At 42.2% G+C, this 20,101-nt stretch overlaps 3 protein-coding genes across 4 annotated transcripts; 1 reads left to right on the top strand and 2 right to left on the bottom strand.

Moving 5' to 3' along the window:
• The first annotated feature begins 976 nt into the window (after positions 1 to 976).
• Positions 977 to 3,654, top strand: LOC106676596 (uncharacterized). The gene is made up of 3 exons (XM_014413508.3): positions 977 to 1,550; positions 1,645 to 1,745; positions 2,578 to 3,654. The coding sequence occupies exons 1-3, from the start codon at positions 1,025 to 1,027 to the stop codon at positions 2,758 to 2,760; spliced, it is 810 nt and encodes a 269-aa protein (XP_014268994.3). The 5' UTR covers positions 977 to 1,024; the 3' UTR covers positions 2,761 to 3,654.
• Positions 3,655 to 4,397: 743 nt separating this feature from the next.
• Positions 4,398 to 10,538, bottom strand: cirop (ciliated left-right organizer metallopeptidase). The gene is made up of 15 exons (XM_076882212.1): positions 10,339 to 10,538; positions 8,938 to 9,295; positions 8,505 to 8,598; positions 7,857 to 7,908; positions 7,626 to 7,775; positions 7,257 to 7,382; positions 7,060 to 7,150; positions 6,481 to 6,626; positions 6,224 to 6,407; positions 6,018 to 6,087; positions 5,831 to 5,927; positions 5,597 to 5,704; positions 5,322 to 5,450; positions 4,991 to 5,100; positions 4,398 to 4,912 (listed from the first exon to the last, which is right to left on the bottom strand). Exons 2-15 carry the CDS (start codon positions 9,278 to 9,280, stop codon positions 4,720 to 4,722), a joined length of 1,893 nt encoding a protein of 630 aa, XP_076738327.1. The 5' UTR covers positions 9,281 to 9,295; positions 10,339 to 10,538; the 3' UTR covers positions 4,398 to 4,719.
• A 76-nt stretch (positions 10,539 to 10,614) lies between these two features.
• Positions 10,615 to 18,546, bottom strand: lrp10 (low density lipoprotein receptor-related protein 10). Of its 2 annotated transcripts, XM_004575263.6 has the most exons (10): positions 18,504 to 18,546; positions 16,974 to 17,147; positions 16,770 to 16,802; positions 16,409 to 16,553; positions 15,867 to 16,060; positions 15,430 to 15,770; positions 14,911 to 15,335; positions 13,933 to 14,127; positions 13,236 to 13,365; positions 10,615 to 12,528 (listed from the first exon to the last, which is right to left on the bottom strand). In XM_004575263.6, exons 2-10 carry the CDS (start codon positions 17,020 to 17,022, stop codon positions 11,869 to 11,871), a joined length of 2,172 nt encoding a protein of 723 aa, XP_004575320.3. In that variant the 5' UTR covers positions 17,023 to 17,147; positions 18,504 to 18,546; the 3' UTR covers positions 10,615 to 11,868. The 2 variants fall into 2 exon arrangements, with proteins under 2 accessions (XP_004575320.3, XP_076737852.1); XM_076881737.1 differs by lacking the exon at positions 18,504 to 18,546.
• Between the last annotated feature and the right edge of the window lie 1,555 nt (positions 18,547 to 20,101).

Here is a 20,101-nt window from a genome sequence, read left to right as displayed (position 1 = left end):
TTGCATCCACTGACCTCGAATGTGGCACAGGAGAAGAGCGCAGCTCATGCACAGATTCACTCTCGTCAGCCGACATGTTCCCAACAAATATCCAGCTCAAAAAAAAAATCACAAAAATCACAAAAACAGAGAGAAAAGCTGCAACAATCCTTACTATCTCCAAAAATTATTACTGTTATTATTTTCAGTTCATCAGCTGTTCACAGAGAGAGATAAATCCCAGCGGGAAAAAAAAACGATCTTATCCGCAGCTTGGGAGTAAAACTCACCAAATACACAGATCCATCAAGAAAATAAATCCCACCGCTGCCACCAGATGTAACGTGAGGGTTCACTAGATGGTTGGGAATCTCTCTGAATAATTAGGAACAGCAAGACGGAGACGGATAACTTTTTAGCAGCCTCTTTACTTTTTGCACACCGCAACAACAACCCACACTTCCTGTGTGCCGCCCTCATGAATACTTCACTGGCCTCTCAGAAGCCAGGAAATCTTATACTCAGATCAAAACAGGGAAAACAACCAGGTAGATATAACACATACTTATTACTTGTTTGAACATGCATGTCTAAACATTCAAACATGTAAACATGTAAATATCAAAACACGTAACCACCAAATAGCTACATAACTAGCTTTATAACCTTTGTAAACACCTCTTTGTATATCAAATTAGATTTAAATTTACTTCTACACTTTACACTTATAACGGTAAACACAGAGGAAAGTTACAGAATCTGGTCGGTTTGAGTGGAAACAGCATCAGCACAGAGATTGATGATTGATTCGTCTGACTGCAGGGCCGATCGATATACTGTACTTTATTATATTTTTATTATTGAAATGTGTTAACGCCAAAGAAATTTCTCAGAAAGGCGAAAGACTCTTCACAGATTCTGTTCTTCAGTTTACAGTGACGCTCTTCATCAGTGTGGACTTCCCTCTGACATTCACCTTCACAGACGGACCCACCTGTGCTCCAGGTGTATTCTCCGCCCACAGGTCCTCCTCCTGTTACCTGGAATGTCGCGCCTCACTTTGGCACACAGTCTTGTGCAACCGGAGAGTTACAGCCCCGTAACTGAAAATCACGTGATTTTAGTAAATGAAACCAGTAACCTGTGTGTCCGTTGCCGCTCACCTGTGGAGATAAACGTGGCAAAGATGGGCAACAGCGAGACAAAGAAAAGAACGACCGCAGACTACACAGGACCCCAGAGCAACCAAGCGAGAGTTAAAAGGAGCTTAACTTTAAATCCTCAGAAGAGAAAACAGTCCGTCCGACTGAAAAACCGCCCTGCTAGTATAGATGGAAGCACCGGGCTTTGGGATGGTTTTGATCCCTCAAGGCGCAGATACTTGGAAACTGACCTGGACCTTTACCACGAACTGCAGAACCATCTGGAAAATGCACGGCGGAGGATGAGAGATAAGGGCAAAAAAGACGTTTCTGGAGGTCTGGACGCCAATTTGGTGACTGGAGAGGAGAAATGTTACGACCCAAACGACACCACCCTTACATTTGTTGAAGGAGACGATGATATGGACTGTAAGTAGTCAAAGAACCAGATAAATACTTTCAGATTTGACAGCATGGGCTTAAAAAGATTTTTATAAGTTAAGTCTTCCTTTTTGTGTCATAGTTGAGGGCAGAGATTATAAATCTCTGAGAGCCCGGATGTCCTGCGGTCATTCTGTCACCCCCATGTCTCTCACCAGCTGGTGTCACCAGTTATTGGACCAGGTACCACATGTTTATTATTAATCAGATTCTGAAGTATTAGTTCTCCATCGTCTCTCATTGTCCTTCTTGCACATTTATCTTCCCAACTTTCCACATAAATTATGAAATTTATTTTACATAATTTAAAATCTATTTCTAAATCATTTCTAAATCTATTATAAACTCATTGGCCAATTTGTTAAGTACACCTTGTTAGACTTCCTTTTGCCTTCAGAGGTTTTGAAGGCAAAGTTTAAAAGAATATAATTCGACACGGTGGAAACATTCCTTGGATGTTTTGGTCTATATTGACTCAACAGCATCACACAGTTGCTGCAGATCCCGTGATGGGAATCTTCCATTCCACCACATCCCAAAGTACTGCATTGAATTGAGATCTGGTGGCTGGTTGCAAAATGGGCAAGAAAATAGCCCACGTGAATTGTGGCCTCAGTTTCCAATTCATAGCTGGCAGGTGTGGTCTTCTGCTGCCCATGTGCTTCAGGGTTCAGTGTGTGGTGCACTCAGAGATGCTCTTCTGCATAACTTGGTTGTAACAAGGGTTGTTGCCTTCCTATAAACATAACAAAGTTTGGCCATTCCCCTCTAACCTCTGACATCACCAAGACATTTTCTGATGCTCACTGGATATTTTCCATTTTTTTATTCTCTGTAAACTCTAGAGTTGGTCAGCAGTAGATCAGTCTGTATGGCACCAAAACCCATGCCACTTTCAAAATCAATTAAATTAAATTTCTTTCTCGTTCCGATGTTCAGTTTGAACCTCGGCAGCTTCTTTTGACCATGTCAACATGCTCAGATGCAATTAACTGATTTCTTTTTGATCCCTCAGGGTGAGAGCCGATTTGTGTGCGGCCAGCCTGACTGCAATGCTGAGTGGTCACATGAAGAGGTCTGTAAAATGGCTCTTCTGACTCCTGAAGAAATCAAATACTTTGAAAAAAAGATGCTCAGCAGCACTGTCATGAATTACCTGGAGGTCAGTGATGTATCAGCAAGCCGTGGGAAATCGTGAACACAACATCGGCGTCAGGGATGTGAGGAATGTGGGATCCTGGCTGTGCCTCAGCCTAAGCCCATTCAAAAAGGGGCTTACTGGTGGTGCATGATGGCACTAAGAGTAAAAACATTTCCTGTCCTCGCTGCAGGGTGGAGCTCTGTTTTGCGTGCCTGAGGCTCACTGCAGACCGTGCTTCACCTTCTAATGCTTGTTCACTGGTGTAGCTCGAGGACAACCCTTTAAAGCAGGCTGTGTGGGCTTCAACATTTAATGGTTTGATTTTGTGATTTCAAGAAATGAAACACGTTTTGTACTTTTCTATTATTTAAAAATATCTTTTGGATGCTGTTTTTCTCATTTAAATGGGATAAGATAGATCGACTCTTATTAGCCGCTGACAGTATTTGAAAAAGGCTTGAAAACTGGTTAGAGACTGGAACCAGCTGCGTTTCCAGTCCACTGTGACTTTTTTATATTTTCTCTCTGATGACCTCACTCTGACGCTGCTCTCCTCTCTGATCTAGCCACAAATAAAGAGATGGTATTTATTAATTATAACAACAACACAACATTTTTTTTGCTATTTTTTTAAAGCAGTGAGAGAAGAAGTTAGAATAAACATTTGTGGTAATTTAGCAAAAACTAAGTTTTACTAATAAAGAATATTGGTTGTTAAACTAGACCTCGTGTTCAACACAACCTGCTTGTGTCTCGTTTTCAATATCCCTGTGTGTCTGAAAGCATAAATACATGTATGAAGACAGTATGGACATGTGTTTGACAGTTTCTGATTAGCCTGTGAAAGAGGACATCACTGCTTTCAGTTTTGTGACACAACATTAACCTGGGAAATCACTGCGTCCACCTTCTGGTAAACATAAAGATTGGGATAAAGGGCTGCTTCAGAAATTGTCTTTGGTTCATTCAAATGTTTAAGCATTATTTATTTTCCTTTACTTGTTTGATACATATTATGCTGAAGCATTTTTTCTTTAATTGTTTGTCTTTAACAACTTCAGGCATGTGCATCACTGTGCAAAAGTCTTGAACCACCATAATTTTTGCTCTCAGCTTCTGTTGGTGTGAGCCAAACTATATTCTACAGGCTGAGATTTAAAAAGCACAAGTTTAATTCAATCATGTTCGTGTTGGGTCACAGCACTAGGAAGCAGCAGCTTTCTGCCAAACTGGTTTCAAAGTATCTGTCAGTTTGCCAGCAGGTGTTTGTTCTGTCACGTCCCTTCGTGATGAATGACAACAAAGAACCTCGAGGTGGGAAAACAGGCTGACTTTGTGTCCTGTAAGTCTCGGCAAGTCTGGGCACGCGTTTTTCCAAGGCATGTCATGACATTCATATCTACATTTGCATCTTGTGGAAATAATATGCTCACTTACAATAACAATCACAGGTCATTTTTCATCTGTGTCACTCCTGTGAGATGACAAAACTGTTCTAGAGGAAGTGTTTTAAAGGAAATTGCTCGTTCGATTCTGCTGTATCAGCAGTAAGACTATCTCTAAATTACTGAACCTAAATGTTCAAAAGTGAAGATGGGGATAGTTTGGAGGTTTAATCAGTGCAAAAAATCTAAATACAGTTAAAAATTGACAATTTGTTACCATATATTTGATTATTTTACTGTTTACCCTCATCCTCTTTGTATTTACATTGTATTTAATGCCATAAACAAGTGTAGGTTAGAGAAATGTCCATGACAGGGAAATGATTTTGATGGACGAAACTAACATTTAGTCGTCAAAATCACATTTGACAAAAATAAAAACTGATTTATGGAAGTATAAATCCAGCTTCTCCATCTCTGTGGCTTGGGTCTTCCCCTGCTGATAGAGAACTCCACAGCGAGACAATCAAAGGTAGAAAATAAACACCCCAGGAAATAAAAGTAAAAGCAGCTTTTTAATTTACTTTAAAATTAAAAATTTCGTCTTTGCCCATTTCTAAGAATAGGCTTTCTACAGATGACCCTGCTGGTCAGGGGCCACCATGCGTGTTCTGAACATACATGAGCGACATTTCCTGCAGGACACCATCAGTGCAGCCAGCAGACACACAGCAGCAGTGAAGCACAGCGCTGTGGATACAGGTGGGTCTGTGGGTGGTCTGAGGGGAGACCACGTCCCATCATGGGTTGAGGTAGAAATCTCACTACACAGACAAAGAGAAGTTAAAATGAAGTATATGTTGCTTTAACAGACGCCGGGGCATGTTTGAAGTTGTACTCACCATCTGATGCATGCAGGAAGTGTCCTGACATCATCTAAGGGAGGAGTCACATCAGGGTACAGACATAACCTCCTGTCAGGGCAGAAAACTGCACCATTGTGTCCGTTAATCTGATGCAAAAATAAATAATTTTTATATATATGAGATGTTGACTTTATTATCCATTAGGATGTTTTTATACTAAGATGCTCTTAATCATATAAATGTGGTAATAATAGAAACATCTGTATAAATGAAACTGTTTATATGCACAAAAACTGCAAGTTTTAACTCTGAATTAATGCTCATCCAAAAACATATAACACTGTAATAAGCCATTATGTTATTATACCTGAATGTTGCCCCCTGCTGGACAGTCCACCCACTCAGAGCCAAACACCTGGATCTGATACCTGTTCGGTCCGGTACACCTGTGCCTATAACACCGGCCCTCCACAGAGCTGCTGACCTGACTCTGGTTCTGAAAGACAAACGAGAAGTTACAAAGGATTCAAAAGAAAGGGTGAAGAGAGTACAGGGGAGGACCCCACACACACACACACACACACACACACACACACACACACACACACACACACACACACACACACACACACACACACACACCTGTGTGCTGAGGCTGGAGAGAAAGCATCTGCTGTCAAAGCCGAAACTCTCCCCGCTCAGCTCATCTTCAGCTGTCCACCTGCTGCTTTCTTTTTTCCAGCATTCACTCTGAAGTGCGAGATTCAAAACGTGTACTAAAGATAAATACATAATAATAATAATAATAATAATAATAATAATAATGTCCTCTCATCTTCAGTGTTTAGTGTGAATGCACGAAGATACTCAGCTTACTCCATTCTGCAGGGGTTTATACACTCGACAGCCCTCCAGGTATTGGTCAGTCTGGCACTCCCCCTTGTGGAGATGAAGAAAATGACATCCACGTCCACTGAGAAGTACAAATAACACAAACATTTAGGACAAAGTGACAGAATTTCTGTATGAAAATATATGTTAACACTAAATTACTTTAATTTACCTTCCAGTGCAGAAGAAGGATGAGGAGTTATCTTGGCAGGTTGACAGGGAGCCAAACATGGCTCCTTCACCTATTAATAAGTCATAAAAAAACTGTTTATTATTTAAAAAGTATGATCACAGAGTGTCCATGTTCAGCTTTTGTTAATTCTCCTGTTATGATGATGCAGTTTTCAGTGCATTTTCTTCATATTTCAGTTTCCTTACCGTCTCCCCAGACCAGACTCTGAGCCCGGCTCAGGTCGACGGTGTACCAGCCCGTGTCCTGTAATGCAGCTAAGGTCACTGGGTCGATCCGAACTGTGCTAGGATCCCCGAGCACTGCCGACATAATGGAGCCCTGCAGGACCCGGGACTCCCAGTGTGAGGACACCCTGCCTGGAGCTGCTTCCTGAGGGGTGAAAGCACCGTTAGGTTTCCTTTTTAGTTTGTTAAAGTTTTCTGCACTGGAAGCTGTGCAGTACCAGGTTCTCCAGTGGTCCTCCCAGCTCCGGATCGCTGGACACCAGGTGCTTCTGCAGGGCTGAAATGACAGACGGGGTGTAAATCCTCATGTGGCCGGATCCGTCAGAGTGACTCACTTTGCCTCGAGGAGAACAATCAGCACCCACTGCAGGATCCAGCAAAGAAAACGCTGATAAAGAACCACCTTCTGACCAAAGCATGTGATCTTTAATGAAGGTCAGACTCAATACACTCTAACTTGTTTTAATGAAATATTTTTTTCTTCATTTTAATCAGATTTGAGTGTTCTTCTTTGTGTGTTACCACTTAATATTTGCATTTTTAATTCCCAATTTTTGTTCTTCGTCCACACTTTGCACAGTTTCAAAGTAAAGTAAACAAACGTTTTGAAGACACCAGCCCATGTGTGGAAGGATGAATGCTTATATAATCTCAATCGTTGTTAGATTTTATTATAATAACCTCACTCACACACTTTAAGAAAAATGAATTTTTACACAGTTATTACACACTCACTAATGTTTGTTAAATTACAGTTTAAAAAAGGATAAAGTGGTGTAAATGATGTGTTTAAAAACCTTGGGAAGAGGAGGAGGAGTAACAGTCTCTCCAGGTGCTGAAGAGATCCTTAGAAAATCCAAGTGCATGGAACAATTCATGAATGACAGTCTGGAGAACAGAAGAATATAATCTGTCATCATGATCCATCCTTCTCTGTTAAAACAGCCACAGAAACCTCACTTTTCACATCATGTATCCATAAAAGTAATCGTACCTGTACTGTAGTCTGGTGGCTGTATGTGGCTCCTGTCAGCCGGTCCCTGCAGATGACCACCACCCCAGCTACAGGTCGCCCGTGACTGTCCGTCTGGCAGTGAACAGCGTAGGCCAACACACTGGGCTGAGGAACAAGAAGATACACTGAGGAAGAGGTGAAAGCTACGTGGGCGAAGTTTAATTTAGACGCTTTAAAAAATTATTTCTTATAAGAAAGTGGAGAAATATATGATCAAATAGAGCAACAATTTACTGCTGTTTTCAATCATGAATAGAAACTTAATGAAGAAATTTCAAAATGTTTTAGAACTGCTGGGATTTGAGTGGTTTTATATCAAAGATTTTTCTGTTATCTGTAGGTTTGCACCTCTGCTCTGCACTTGTCTGTGTCCTGTACATGGAGGTAAAGCAGGAAGTCGGTATCAGGGACTCCAGCACCTTCAGGTCTGAGAACAGTCCTTTTGTGTGAATCGGCCTCGGGGTAAATATCACATCCAGCCAGGTGGTCGTCTGGGATCTACTGATGTTGATACTGTATTATTCAGAAGCAGCAGTCTAGTACATGCTGTGTGTGGCAGCAAAAACATTTGATACTCACGGTCGCATCCAGGCAAGTTTCACTTCCGTAGTTTTTGTTAGGTCTACCACACCTGGGAGAATAAAAAGTCTGCTTATTTCCATTTATTTGCATAAGTTGACAGCTGATAGAGCTCAGAGATACGGGACAGTATGAGTGAGCAAATACAAACCTGTTGGTGAGTTTAAATGCATAGTTACTTGCACTAATGTGTACATTTCTTTTAAAGAGTGAGAGCATTCATTAACTTTGAAACATGGTGTGTTAGCTGGAAGCAGCTAACAGAAGGTTAGCAACAATACTCAAATGATACTCAGCTTTTATTAAAAAGTCGTCTGGATATTTTCTCTTTTCTGGATAATTATCTGTAAACTCTGGTTTTGTGGTTTGTGGGAAAATATAGAAATATTTAGATAAGCTGCCTGACACCAACAACCTGCCACCTTCAAAGTCACTTAAATCACCTTTCCTCCTCGTTCTGATACTCAGTTAAATTTCAAGAGTGCCTTTTACCCATGTGTACATGTCTAACTGCATGTCATATGATTGGCTGGTTGGATTTTTGTGTTGTATGTAAAATAAGAATATAGGGGAAAAATCATTTTAACGACTCAAATCTTGCCAGAGATGTTTGTTTGAGGGACTGGAGCTACACTCGTCTGTACTTACCTGTTGTAGTTGATAGTACTTGAATCCCTCCAGAGAAACTTGCAGTATTTGTTGATGTCTCTGCTGAGCAGTAAAGGGCCCGGCACTCTGTTCACTGTTAAAATGTCAGCAGTTTATGAGTGTGTGTGTGTGTGTGTGTGTGTGTGTGTGTGTGTGTGTGTGTGTGTGTGTGTGTGTGTGTTTTCAGATCCAAGATTTACTATATTGTTACTGAGCACTACCTCAAAGACACAATGCAGAATGAAATTATGCTGCACAAGCTCACATAAATACATAAAAACGTCAGTGTTATAAAGTCAGTGTTACTTATTTAAAAAACACAATTATTCAGTTATCGCACAAGAGAATGTTGATTGCATTAAAATTTCTTTGTTGTCAGACTTGTGGAGTGTAATAATCTACAGCACACCAGCCGTTTCTGTTCAACAGTCACCTGACAGTAAAGAAGACACCACTCTCACAGCTTCTTCCACCGCTGCCTCCAGCCTTCCTTTCTCAGCCTCTGATAGGCTGTCGCTCTCTCTCGGAATCCAGGTCCGGATCCTCATTGGCTGTGGTGAGGTAGGAGTAGGTGAGCCAGATTTTCCCAGGATGCTCCTCTGCTCCTCTGACCTTCTGAGCCTGAGCTCCTTGGGTGGGCTGTCTGTAGCGCTGACCACTCTGACCTGAAGCTCATCAAAGATGCACCTCTGCAGGACTCCTGGGAGCTCCACCACGACCACCATTACCACCAGCACAATCCCCACCCAGAGGTTCAAGGATGGAGGGGAAGCCATAGTTATGGTGGAAACCTATTTCAGGGTAACAGTGAGGAAGAGGAGATGATGTAATGTTTCAGATGGCCGCTGAGGATCCCAAAATATGGTCGTGAATTTATTTGATTTTATTTATTTCTGTCTTTGTGTCATGTATTTGTACAGATTATAAAAAAGGATCAATAGTATTATTCTGACAATTTGGGGTTAAGCGTAACATCATTAACTCCAGCTCCTCCTCTGTCTCCAAACCATCATAGCAAATCTTGCTGCCATGTTGCAAACAGAACAGTTAAAATAATAAAGTAACTGTAAACACTGAGTTCTTCTGTCTGCAGCTTTGAGCTTTCTTAGGTCAGTAATGACCAATCAGAGGTCCACAGAAGCAGCTACATGGATAGATTCACTCAAACTATTTAAATAATAGTAAATTACATTTTACAACTTTCAGAGTCTCTAGAGAACAAGTTTGGGCTGGCACGATTAACTAAAATAAATACTTCATCAGTAGAAATAGTTAAAACAAACAAATCAAGGTTTTGAGGTTTCAGCTCACTAAAAGCTGGCTAATAGCTGCAACTGTTTAATAAACATACTGAATAGAAAGTGGTTACTAAATGAAGTGAAAAGCTGTTAAAGAAGAAAGTAGTGGATGGAAATCATAATGAACAGCTATGGATAAGCAAGTTTGCTAAGCACAAACACTAAGCAGCAAACAGGAAGCAGTCCAGATCCTGTTTGATGCTGGTTCAAGTTTAAACATGAAAGGCAGTGATGAAGAAAGAGTGCATGAGTCAATCTGACAGAAAGGTTGGGAAACCTCATCATGAATAATCTGAAGTAAGTAAGGTTTTTCCTCAAACAGGTGTGTAACTGGACTGTGTGGTGCAGGGTTTTGTAGAGTGTGAGGTCTGTTAAACAGGAATGTAATGCAGAGCGTTTAGATCTTGCTTTCTTTAGATGTAAAGGAGATTGAGTCATCATTGAGTCGCCAAAACAGAGGTTATCGCGTTGAAACTTGCACGTGGGGTGCTGTGTAGAAAACCGCTTCAATAATTAAATGGAGTCAGTATTATTACCTGGTAGACGGCTGCGACCTCAGTCCATCTGCGGAGTTTCAGAGCTCTAAAGTAAAAGCATTTTCCTTTTATCCTCAAAACCAGAGCAATGAGCACAACTTCTGCATTCCCACCAAGAACAGCTCTCTCCTTCTTTCTGTGGGGAGTCTGTGTGAATTACCACAGATCCTTTGAATACAGAGCACAAAGAAACACCTCTGACATGTCTCACTGAGGTGTCAGGTGGCACCCCCACAGCCGATATCCCCAAAAAGAAAACACAAAAAAGACAAAAAATTTAAAACTAAAAGTGCAAATCGTTTAATCTCAGCCATATTTTTTTACTTATATACAGTGAAGTTGACCCAAATAAAATCCCCCCCCCCCATTTACCTGTCAATTTAAAACTGTCCCTCCCCAAAAAATACATTCAACAAAGCAAAACAGGAACAATTTAAGGAAAGAGAGACAAAACCTGCTAAAAGAAAAAAAAAAAAGACCACAAAACTCGTAATAATATTAATATTACAAATGGCACACCACAAGTCTGCTGAGTCGAAATGTGACCGAATGCTGTTGAGTCTCGTCAGATGTGAGGTTCTTTTGTGAATTTGGAGGCCCCCCCTCGACCCTTTTTATCACTAGGGTGCCTCATCTTCCTGTGCACACCTACACACGTCATAAAATCAGGCACCAAAGAGATTGTCTTTTGATACGTTTGCTTTTTGTTTTTTTGAAGGTTACATTCATTCACCGGGGGAAGAAGTATTTAAACACGCAGTAATGTTGGAATCGATGTGCACTAGAACGAGGGTATCCAAAAAGTTATTGCCAGCTTGAAGAGTACACATGCAGTTTTTTTAAATCCATTTTGGAGTGAAGTCACCATGACGACGTGAGGAAAAAGTGACCCTCATTGTGTGCGTGTGTGTTTCTGCATGCAGTGTGTGTTCAGGAATTCTCAACATCCTTGAGGTCTCTGCAGGAGGCTCCTTAAAGGCACTTAAAAAGGGGGGATTTGTTTCGTGATATATCATGAGACTGGGTGCAAGTGAAGACACTCCTCATGTGCAATCACACTCCGCTGTCTACGCGAGACTAAAACGCAGTTGCATTCACACAGTCGCAGTCACACAAACACAACAAATTCTATTATAAGAGCTATAATCATTCAACCTGACAGTAGCCTGCCTCAGTATCTGGATAGGGAAGATTCTTCTGTGCAAAAAAATAAAAGTTCACCTTCTACGTGCAGCCCAGCGTTCAGTAAGTGCTCACGCATAATACTCATCTGCGCTTCTTCATCGGCCGTGCCGTTCGTCTGCATTTTCTTAAGGAAGTCTTTTTTTCTTTCTTTAAAAATACTCTATTCATATATGTCAGCAACGCAAAGCGATTTAAAAAAAAAAAAAAAAAAAGGCACCAGACTGGCACAGAGAGGAAGAGTCCCACCACCGGCCGCTCCTGTGTTTCAGTTCAAACGAATGTGGAAAGACTGGTGGGAGGTAAAGTAAGAGGGAGGGGGTGGGAAGGGGTGGGTGAGGAAGTCGTTCAGGTGAGCATGGGCACGTCGTCTTCTGAAGTGTTGTCCTCCGAGAGGGGGATGAGCAGCACATCGTCGTCCGATGAAGAGGAGGAGGAGGAGAAGGAAGGCGAGGCAGAGAGGGGCACGTAGTTGGTGGAAGAGGGCGAGGCTCTGAAGCGGGAGATGCTCAAGCCTATCGTGTGGAAGATGGAGGCCAGAGATGGGCTACTGGGAGGCACGGCAACAGGGGGAGTGTGGGGGGCGTCCACAGGTGGAGCTGGGGGTGCGTAGGGAGGGGGAGGGGGGAAGGCGACAGGAGGAGCTGAAGGCAGCGCCAGTAAAGGAGGCGGAGCTTCCAGCTGGTGCTGCGCTGGCTGTGCCAACAAGCCGAGTTTCTGGGCCACCGGCTGGTTGACCGCCTCCACGGCTGATGGGGAGCTCGCGGGCGTGGAGCGAGCTGCTTCTTGGCCTGATGTAGCGCTGTCTGACTGCTGCTGTTGCTGCGCCTGCTGCTGGTTGGAGCTTGACGACTGAGTCTGCCTGGATGCGGATCTGGGGATCAGACCCCACCTTCTCATGCGGCGAACAGCCCGGCGGATAAATCGGGGCCTACGTCTGCGGTGTGGGGAGCTGGCGGCATCCTGGCGAAGCAGCTGCAGGATTCCTCTCAGAGAAAGAGTCGAGGTCTGACAAAGAAACACAGAGCAGATTGTTTCAACTACCTTCAGCAGCTCGTGTTCAACATCCTAAAATCATTATTAAAAATCATTAAACCTGCTGAATTTATTTACGCGACACTAATCAAAGTTTGAGCTTAGTGTAGGCGGCTTCAGCTAATCCCATCAGGCAGAGCCAGCCACTTTATCCCTCCGCCTCCACTGCCTCAGCTGTCTCACCAAGGAGTAAACTCAGAGTAAACTTGCACAGTAACAGCACATTAGCCTCATCTTAACACTCCTACAACTTCAGCCCACATCCAGCTGGGGATCAATAAGGCTGCTAGAGATGAGCTTTAAGACAGAGAGCACTACTACACATTAGAGTGTGTGGTTTAATGTAGTAACAGCTATCGGCTTTTCTGCGTTTAATTACATTTATTAAAGCCCTTAAATCAAAAAGCCTTCAATAAGATGTTGATTTGTAGGTTTTAACACATTAATTAAAATTGAAGTTAGTTAATCAGTTTTTCCTGCTGAAATTTCAACACTTGAGTTTTTCAAAAAACGCCTCTAAATGCCTTAAATGTATATTGTAACTCTGCAGGACAGGCTGCAGTCAATCACATGGGTTCTTTAAACAAATGAGCATGATCTAAAGTCCTGACAGGATCCTGGATTGATGAAATCCTGACAGGTGTGGGCAGTTAAAAATCTCTGGCGCTCTGCTCTCTCACCTCATTGGGGTTTTCTATGGGGAAGTCCTCGACTGGGGGGATGATGCCCTGTGCGATCAGCTGACCGTAAGAAGGCGGGGCCTGCTGCTGGATGAGCTCCGCCTCGTGGCGGTTGATTGGCGCAAACATGCTGTGAGAGGATAGAGGCTCTTTTAGATGCAGTCACACACATTGCAAACTTGCAAGGCACATTTTGTTTTTGTTTTGAAGCATCACGCAGATCCACATAAAGTATACAAATATAAAGTCTAGAAATAGATTTGACTCTAAGAGGTACTATTAAAGGTTAAAAAAAAGGTAAGCTTTTAATACACTGCAGGTTATTGGTTCCTGTTGTTGTACATAACTCAAGCATTTAGCTGACAACAACAACGAACAGGCTGTTTTTTTGTTTTTGTGTGGAGTGTACTGTCAGTGTCGTAGGAGGCTGTGCTATCCATCTGAGAGTTACTGTCTGGCAGTTCTGGCAGCAATTAAAGCCAGAAGTTAGGAAAACAATGTCTGCATCTCCTGACTCATCATCTGAGATTATCAGCACAATATATGAGTCAGTCTTTTCTTCTTTAAAAGTGGCAAGAAAGACTCATTATGCTTCATCAACGGAACGAAAATAAACTAAAGCAGCTACTTTGTAGAGCAGAAGAGCTTCGGCTGCAAACCTCAAACAAAAACGCAGCAGAACCATTCAAAGACTTACCTGTACTCCCTCGTCCTGAGCGAGTACAGTTTACAGGTACAGCCCATGGCAATGACCAGAAGTAGTCCGCAGACCAGGCTGCCCACCGTTGCCGCGGTGATGACCTTGCGGGGCAAGATTACCGTGCAGTTGAGCTCGTCTGTGCCGTCCTTGCAGTCCACCTGGCCGTCGCAGCGCCAGCTCTCATACACGCACCTGCAGAGGGAACAAAGAGCCGTTTGTTACCAGAGCAGGCTGGAAGAAAATGAGTGGCAGGTTCAGTTTCACAGAAAACATCAGACGCCGCCTGAAGACTCACAATAAAACCACAACGCTGTAAACAAGGAGAAGTGAAACAGGCTGAGTTAAAAGGATCCCTACGCTTAAGCTCAAAACTTTCCCATACACACTTTGTGCTTTTTTTTACAGAGCGAGCTGCATTTAGAAAAAGGACGTTGGCCTATTTTAAGACACTGTGGCTTTTGATAAAACATGCAAACAATGGCAACTAGTTAACATTGCACTATTGCAGAACTACACAATAAATAGCAATAGCATCATCAAAAATAATCACAATAATGTAAAACCATAATAAACAGCTGTATATAAATATAACCTGTATCAATGCTTTTTGGAGGAATGCAGAATCTCTACTGTCAACATTGCATATTTATTTCCTCATTCGTAACTCTGTGCCTGTCACACACTGCTGCAGGATGGGTGATATTTCTACAGAAAAACAGCAGAACCACAAAAACCACAGCAAAGCCAATTTAAACTCTAAGATGGTCATATGTCACATACAGACACGCCCGAGCCTGAAACTCCACAAACCTGAATGGTTATGAAACAAAGCAAAACAAAAACAGCAGCACCCGTTTCCACGGTGAGTAAAATAAGCATGTACAGGGTGAGAACGCCCTCTGACACAAACCCTAGTGCACCCCCTTACTCCTTTTATGTTGTGTGTGGAGCTGTGTGACACAGGTGCACACTGACCTGTCGCTGTCACAATGAAAGGTCCCCGGCTGACACACGGTGCAATCCCTCTCGTCGCTGCCATCAGCGCAGTTCAGCTGGTAGTTGCATCTCTCCGTCAGCGAGTAGCACTGCGGTTTGCTGGTCGCTGTCGTCCTCTGTCCTGCCATTCCACAGGGAAAGTGATTCGGACTGCAGTTCCTGCAGCCCTCCTCGTCCTTTCCGGTCTCGGGACAGTCCCACTTCCCATCGCAGTGTTGCTCCTGTGTAAAACAACCTCCTGCCGCTCCCCCGCAACGACCTTCCCACGGAGGGCAGTAGCCCTTAACATGAAACGTGGCGTTAAAGTTGGAGTTCTCTGTGCCAAGAACTCTTTTATACACCACTGACATCACCCCGGTGTTGGATTCAACTTGGACCGATTTGGAATTGGAGGAGCTGGTAATCTGTGAAAATGCAGAAGGGTTTTCAAAAAAAATAAAAATAAATAAAAAGAGAAAAACATTTGCCAGTAATGAATGTTTGGGTTGGGAAACTCACGATTTTAATAATGTCTCCTTTGCCTTCCTCTCTGTTGTAGATAGTGAGTCGGTCCCCAAAAGCTAGCGTCAGCTTTTGCAGTTCCAGACTCAGCGGCCTGGAGTCCTCAGGATCCAAAGTCCAAACACAGGACTGACTTTGACCCTGACAAGCTGGAGGGGAGAAGGTCCCATAAAAGGTCTGAAGAAGCCCTCCACAAGGACAGTCACAACCCAGTTCGTCGTTGTCATCAGATTCTTCATCAAGACACTCCACCTGCCCATTACAGCGCCAGGAGTGGGGAAGGCAGCGACCCCCGTAGCATTTAAAAGATGTTTCTGGGCAATCGCCTTCATATGGATCTGTACAAAGGGAGGAAGATAAAAGGAACATTTAGATAATAATTGGGGGGAAAAAAGAGCTGGAACTGCAAGCAGGCACATGTCAGGACGTCATACCTCTGGCATAGTTCAACAGAAATGATGACACAGGGAACATATGAGGGAGGAAGTGGTGCATCACTGTAATATTTCCCCCTGGGAGCTCGATTGGCTGCGGCAACTTAGAGCCACACAGGATGATTGGATCACCTCCAGCCGACGAGTTTATAGACACCCATTCTTTCTTACAGCGGACAGAAAACTGAGAGAAGCTGTGGAAAGATTTGTAATAAGAGAAAGTTTGTATCAGTGAACAGAACCCACAGTTTCTCAATCGCAGACACTGAATCTCAAAAACTTTTTGTTTTTGTCTTTATCTCCATATCTGGGTCATTCATTACTTCATAAACGATAACAGAAAATGATCAGGCAATATTAAGCATTTATATACTTTTAATAAAGCAAAAACAATCAATGCATTGCACAACTGGTATATTTACTCTGTTAATAATTATCCCAGGTCACCTGATTTGCGGTAAAATAATTGGGAGTCAATTATTTAACGTCTTCGAGCTTTTAAAGCGTCATCTCCTTTACGTGCCACCTTTGAGCATCCGTACCTGAGAACGATCGGCTCATCTTCTGGACCCGTGATGATCCAGCCGTCGGACATTGAGCCGAAGCAGAAGGACCAGCTGTGGTAAACAGAACTCCTGATCACTCCCACCTTATCGTCCACCACCTGAAGGGAGCGCCCACAGTGGGCTGTGATAAACACAAGAAAGTAGAGTTAATAAAAGCAGTTCCTGGTTTGGCGAATAAATTAAGTGTTGTTGTTGTTTGATGTTGAACCTGTCAGGTGTGAAGAAAATGTAAATGTAAACATCACTAAACCATGAATGGTGTTGTTTATTATCTGTGGGTTTGAGGCATATTCATTTTCATAACATGATGAAACATGCAATGACTGGTTTTCCTTACATGAGCTGAGAGCAGGCTCAAAACGGCTCCATGCTGCAGAGGAAATAAGCAAAAAGAGAACAGAGAATGTGCTTTATTATCGCCACTCACACAGACTGTAAATGCTGTATGACACGAAAAGTTCAAACATGACCTTTGGTTGATAAACATTTAAAGCAGCCACCTAAGAGAGATACACAAACAGCCAAAAACTCACTCACTCACCTGTTATGCAGAAAACCAGGAGGGCAGGGAAGCTGTAACTGATTTTCATTGTGGTAACGTTTCTTTTTTTAATGTTTAAAAATGTTTTTAATAAAAAGTTAAGAGGGGGGGGGGCGTAAAAAAGAAATATTAGAGAAGTGCCATGGCAGGAGGTCTTGTTCAAGAAGACTTCGCCTGTAGAGAAAAAGAAAAGATGAGTGAGACACATCTTTGATCTGGGTGAACGACTATCAAAGTTTGTCTGGACGACAAATGAGAAACACAAAAACATCTGAGCCAACACTGGCTATTTTAATTTGTTTATTATCCATCGTAGTCATCATAAAATAGCCATTTCCGCAATCAAATCCACAATAACTGCTTCTCTGAAACAATCAGCTGTCGGCAGCAGTTATAATGAGTAAGATTTTAAATTAAGGAGTAACGTTTAGATGCTCCATTGTTCATTAGGCGTTTGATGTGTTTTCATGCCGGAGCAACTTCCTCATGCAACCCCCTTCCCCAAAGGGGATTTGTATCTCTTCCTAGCATCAAACCGGCAATCGTTCCCTTGTTAGGTGCAGGTGTAAACCACTAGAGCATGTGTTTAAGAGTAACTTAAACTATACTGTGAGTAATGCATGCTGTAGATATAGCAGAATATAGTCATATGTAAGCTGACGGTGGAGCAGAATTAAGTGTCATCCCTGAACTGAGTTTATAACTAGTAATAAACTGGGCGTCCATCACTTCTTATCTTCATATAAGGATTATAACATTTTTAATTATATAGTAATATTACACATACTACATTTTATAAAGTTCATTATTTATATTGAAAATGCTTTAAAACTACCTTAGATCCTTTGTTACAAGGTACTTTTAAGATAACCACAATTACAAAAAGGACAGCAGCGGAAAAATGCCTCTGCGTTATGCAACACACACACAAGCACCAGCATGTATTAATACACACGAAAATAATCAGTTACTGAGGAAGTATCAAGGCAGGAAAACTCAGCAAAGGCCCCTTGAACACAGATGTTATTTTGATCTTTATTTACACACAGTCAGACGTAACACCCGACACACACACAGCGATTTCCTCCCTGTAATCTTCTCAACAATGACGCCAGAAACGCTCCCATTTCCGAGAAAAAAAAACCCCCGTGAAAACTAACACTTTCCTCCCTGTTTCTTCTTCCCACTAAGATAAAACTATACCGAGATCGAGTTCTGCTTGATTAAAGTCATATTTATGTCCATACGTGTTAAGATTTCGACCACAGATTAGGTAACGCCACAGTTTCGGTTTGGAGAAAGGAGCAGCTGCTCTCCTTTACAGCTTTAACAGCTAGTTCCCAGCCTAGCTAAAGGCTAACGCCAAATCTCACTGCTCGCGTCGTTTGAAGGGCATTTTTCAAACCGCGACACCCCCATAAAAGCTCTGTGAGGACAACACGAACGACTTAAACACACAAACCAACTAAAATATATAGTCCAAAAGCAGAAATAACACAAGTAATTCATAAAAAAGTACAGAGCCCTTACCATGTCGGTCGGCCTTTCTTGTTGACAAGTTCGAAGCTACTTCCGTATATCACAACTCGTGACGTAGGGCAAGGAAGGCGGAGCTTGTCATGCTAAAACCGGAGCCGCCGAATGGAGCTGCAGGTTTACTACAGCTTTAATCCTCATTCATAAAAATGTGTTTCTCTGTATATATATATAATTTTAAATATCAAGCGGTTATGCTGAATTTAAAACAAACTCATAGTGTTTTTTAATATAGCAAATTAACGCGTGTCTACAAACTACATTTGCTGATTGGACACGGTCTTAAAAGGTGAAATGTGCATTTGTTAACACAAGGTGTCAGTATCAGCTGTCACAAATATCCGACACCAGGTTTAATTCATAAAAATGGAGTCTGATTTGAATGAACTTTATTCTGCTGTCAAACTTCACCAGTGATGCTAGAAGAAACAGGGAAGTGAGAAAAGTTTATTTATACAATACAGAATAAAGTACAATTATTAAAATAGGATGAATAGATAAAACTAAATAAAGGCAAGCCTGAACAAGTGGGTCTTAAGTTCCTTTTTAAAGGTATCAACATGAGTCTGTCCACGAGTCTTATGTCCAGTGGAAGCGTGTTTCACAACTGAATTTAAATGAAAGGAGAAAGAAAGTTGATTGATTGAGTAATTAAGATAAGATAAGATAAGATAAGATAAAATAAGATGAGATGAGATCTCATCCCTGCACTCCAGAAGACCTCGTTCTCCATAGCAGATACTGCCTGCTCTGACCTTTCCTGTAGATGACCTTTGAGTTGTTAGTCCAGTCCAGTTTATCAGTCAGGTGAAAACCCAGATATGTATATCAGTCCAAGATCTCAATGTCCATTCTCTGGATGTTTGCTGGTGTATGTGGAAGATATCTGCAGCTGTAGAAGTCCACCACCAGCTCCTTGGTTTTCCCATTATTGATCTGGAAGAGGTTCTGTTGGTGCTAGTCAACAAAGTCCTCGGTCTGTTTTCTGTACTAACTGCAGTCCCCATCAGTGATGAGGCCAACAACTGCTGAGTTATCAGAAAACTTTTTTAGAAAGCATTCGGCAGAGTTGTAGAAGTCTGTGGTGTTTATGGTGAATAGAAATGAAAATATGATTTGGCACAAATGAAGTCCATTTGTGCCAAATCATATCCGATCAAAGAAAACCCGAATGACGTGTCTCCCTGCAGATGTTAGATTTTAGGCCTGTGAGGTCTAAGTCATCATCAGGAGTGACCATGAGCAATCATAACATGTCATTTTGTTTATTTAAGTTGTTGTCCCAAGATCTGGCAAACAGACAGTGAAGAAAACAGAAATCGGAATATTTACTTTCCCCCAAAAAAACAGTCTGGTTAGGGTTTGGAGCTCGTGTCAGGGTTGTCACCAATGATGGTTTAGACCTCACATGGTTAACTTGTGCGTGCGTGCGTGCGTGCGTGTGTGCGTGTGTGTGTGTGTGTGTGTGTGTGTGTGGGAGTTAAACACACCTTCTCTTGCAGGGGGGGTTACTTTCTCCTGCCTTTCCAGCATACCTGGAGATAATGAACTCACTTATCGGTAAGAGCTGTCTGCTATTTAAGACTGAGGAG

This window comes from Maylandia zebra, linkage group LG3, assembly GCF_041146795.1.
Source record: "Maylandia zebra isolate NMK-2024a linkage group LG3, Mzebra_GT3a, whole genome shotgun sequence".
Taxonomy (NCBI): Eukaryota; Metazoa; Chordata; class Actinopteri; order Cichliformes; family Cichlidae; genus Maylandia; species Maylandia zebra.
Note: the sequence above shows the minus strand (reverse complement) of the source record. Positions and strands in the feature narration are given on the sequence as shown.

What these genes read in the sequence shown, in the direction of transcription:
- LOC106676596 (XM_014413508.3), top strand. Translation starts at nt 1,025, where the DNA reads ATGTCGCGCCTCACTTTGGCACACAGTCTTGTGCAACCGGAGAGTTAC. An exon ending in AGGAGACGATGATATGGACT is followed by an intron (nt 1,551 to 1,644) that starts GTAAGTAGTCAA and finishes TTTGTGTCATAG; the next exon opens with TTGAGGGCAGAGATTATAAA. An exon ending in GTCACCAGTTATTGGACCAG is followed by an intron (nt 1,746 to 2,577) that starts GTACCACATGTT and finishes TTGATCCCTCAG; the next exon opens with GGTGAGAGCCGATTTGTGTG.
- cirop (XM_076882212.1), bottom strand. Translation starts at nt 9,280, where the DNA reads ATGGCTTCCCCTCCATCCTTGAACCTCTGGGTGGGGATTGTGCTGGTG. An exon ending in CTCCTCCTCCTCTTCCCAAG is followed by an intron (nt 6,627 to 7,059) that starts GTTTTTAAACAC and finishes TGGATCCTGCAG; the next exon opens with TGGGTGCTGATTGTTCTCCT. An exon ending in ATAAACCCCTGCAGAATGGA is followed by an intron (nt 5,705 to 5,830) that starts GTAAGCTGAGTA and finishes CTCGCACTTCAG; the next exon opens with AGTGAATGCTGGAAAAAAGA.
- lrp10 (XM_004575263.6), bottom strand. Translation starts at nt 17,022, where the DNA reads ATGAAAATCAGTTACAGCTTCCCTGCCCTCCTGGTTTTCTGCATAACA. An exon ending in GATGAGCCGATCGTTCTCAG is followed by an intron (nt 16,061 to 16,408) that starts GTACGGATGCTC and finishes ATCTTTCCACAG; the next exon opens with CTTCTCTCAGTTTTCTGTCC. An exon ending in TTTCATTGTGACAGCGACAG is followed by an intron (nt 14,128 to 14,910) that starts GTCAGTGTGCAC and finishes TTCCCTCTGCAG; the next exon opens with GTGCGTGTATGAGAGCTGGC.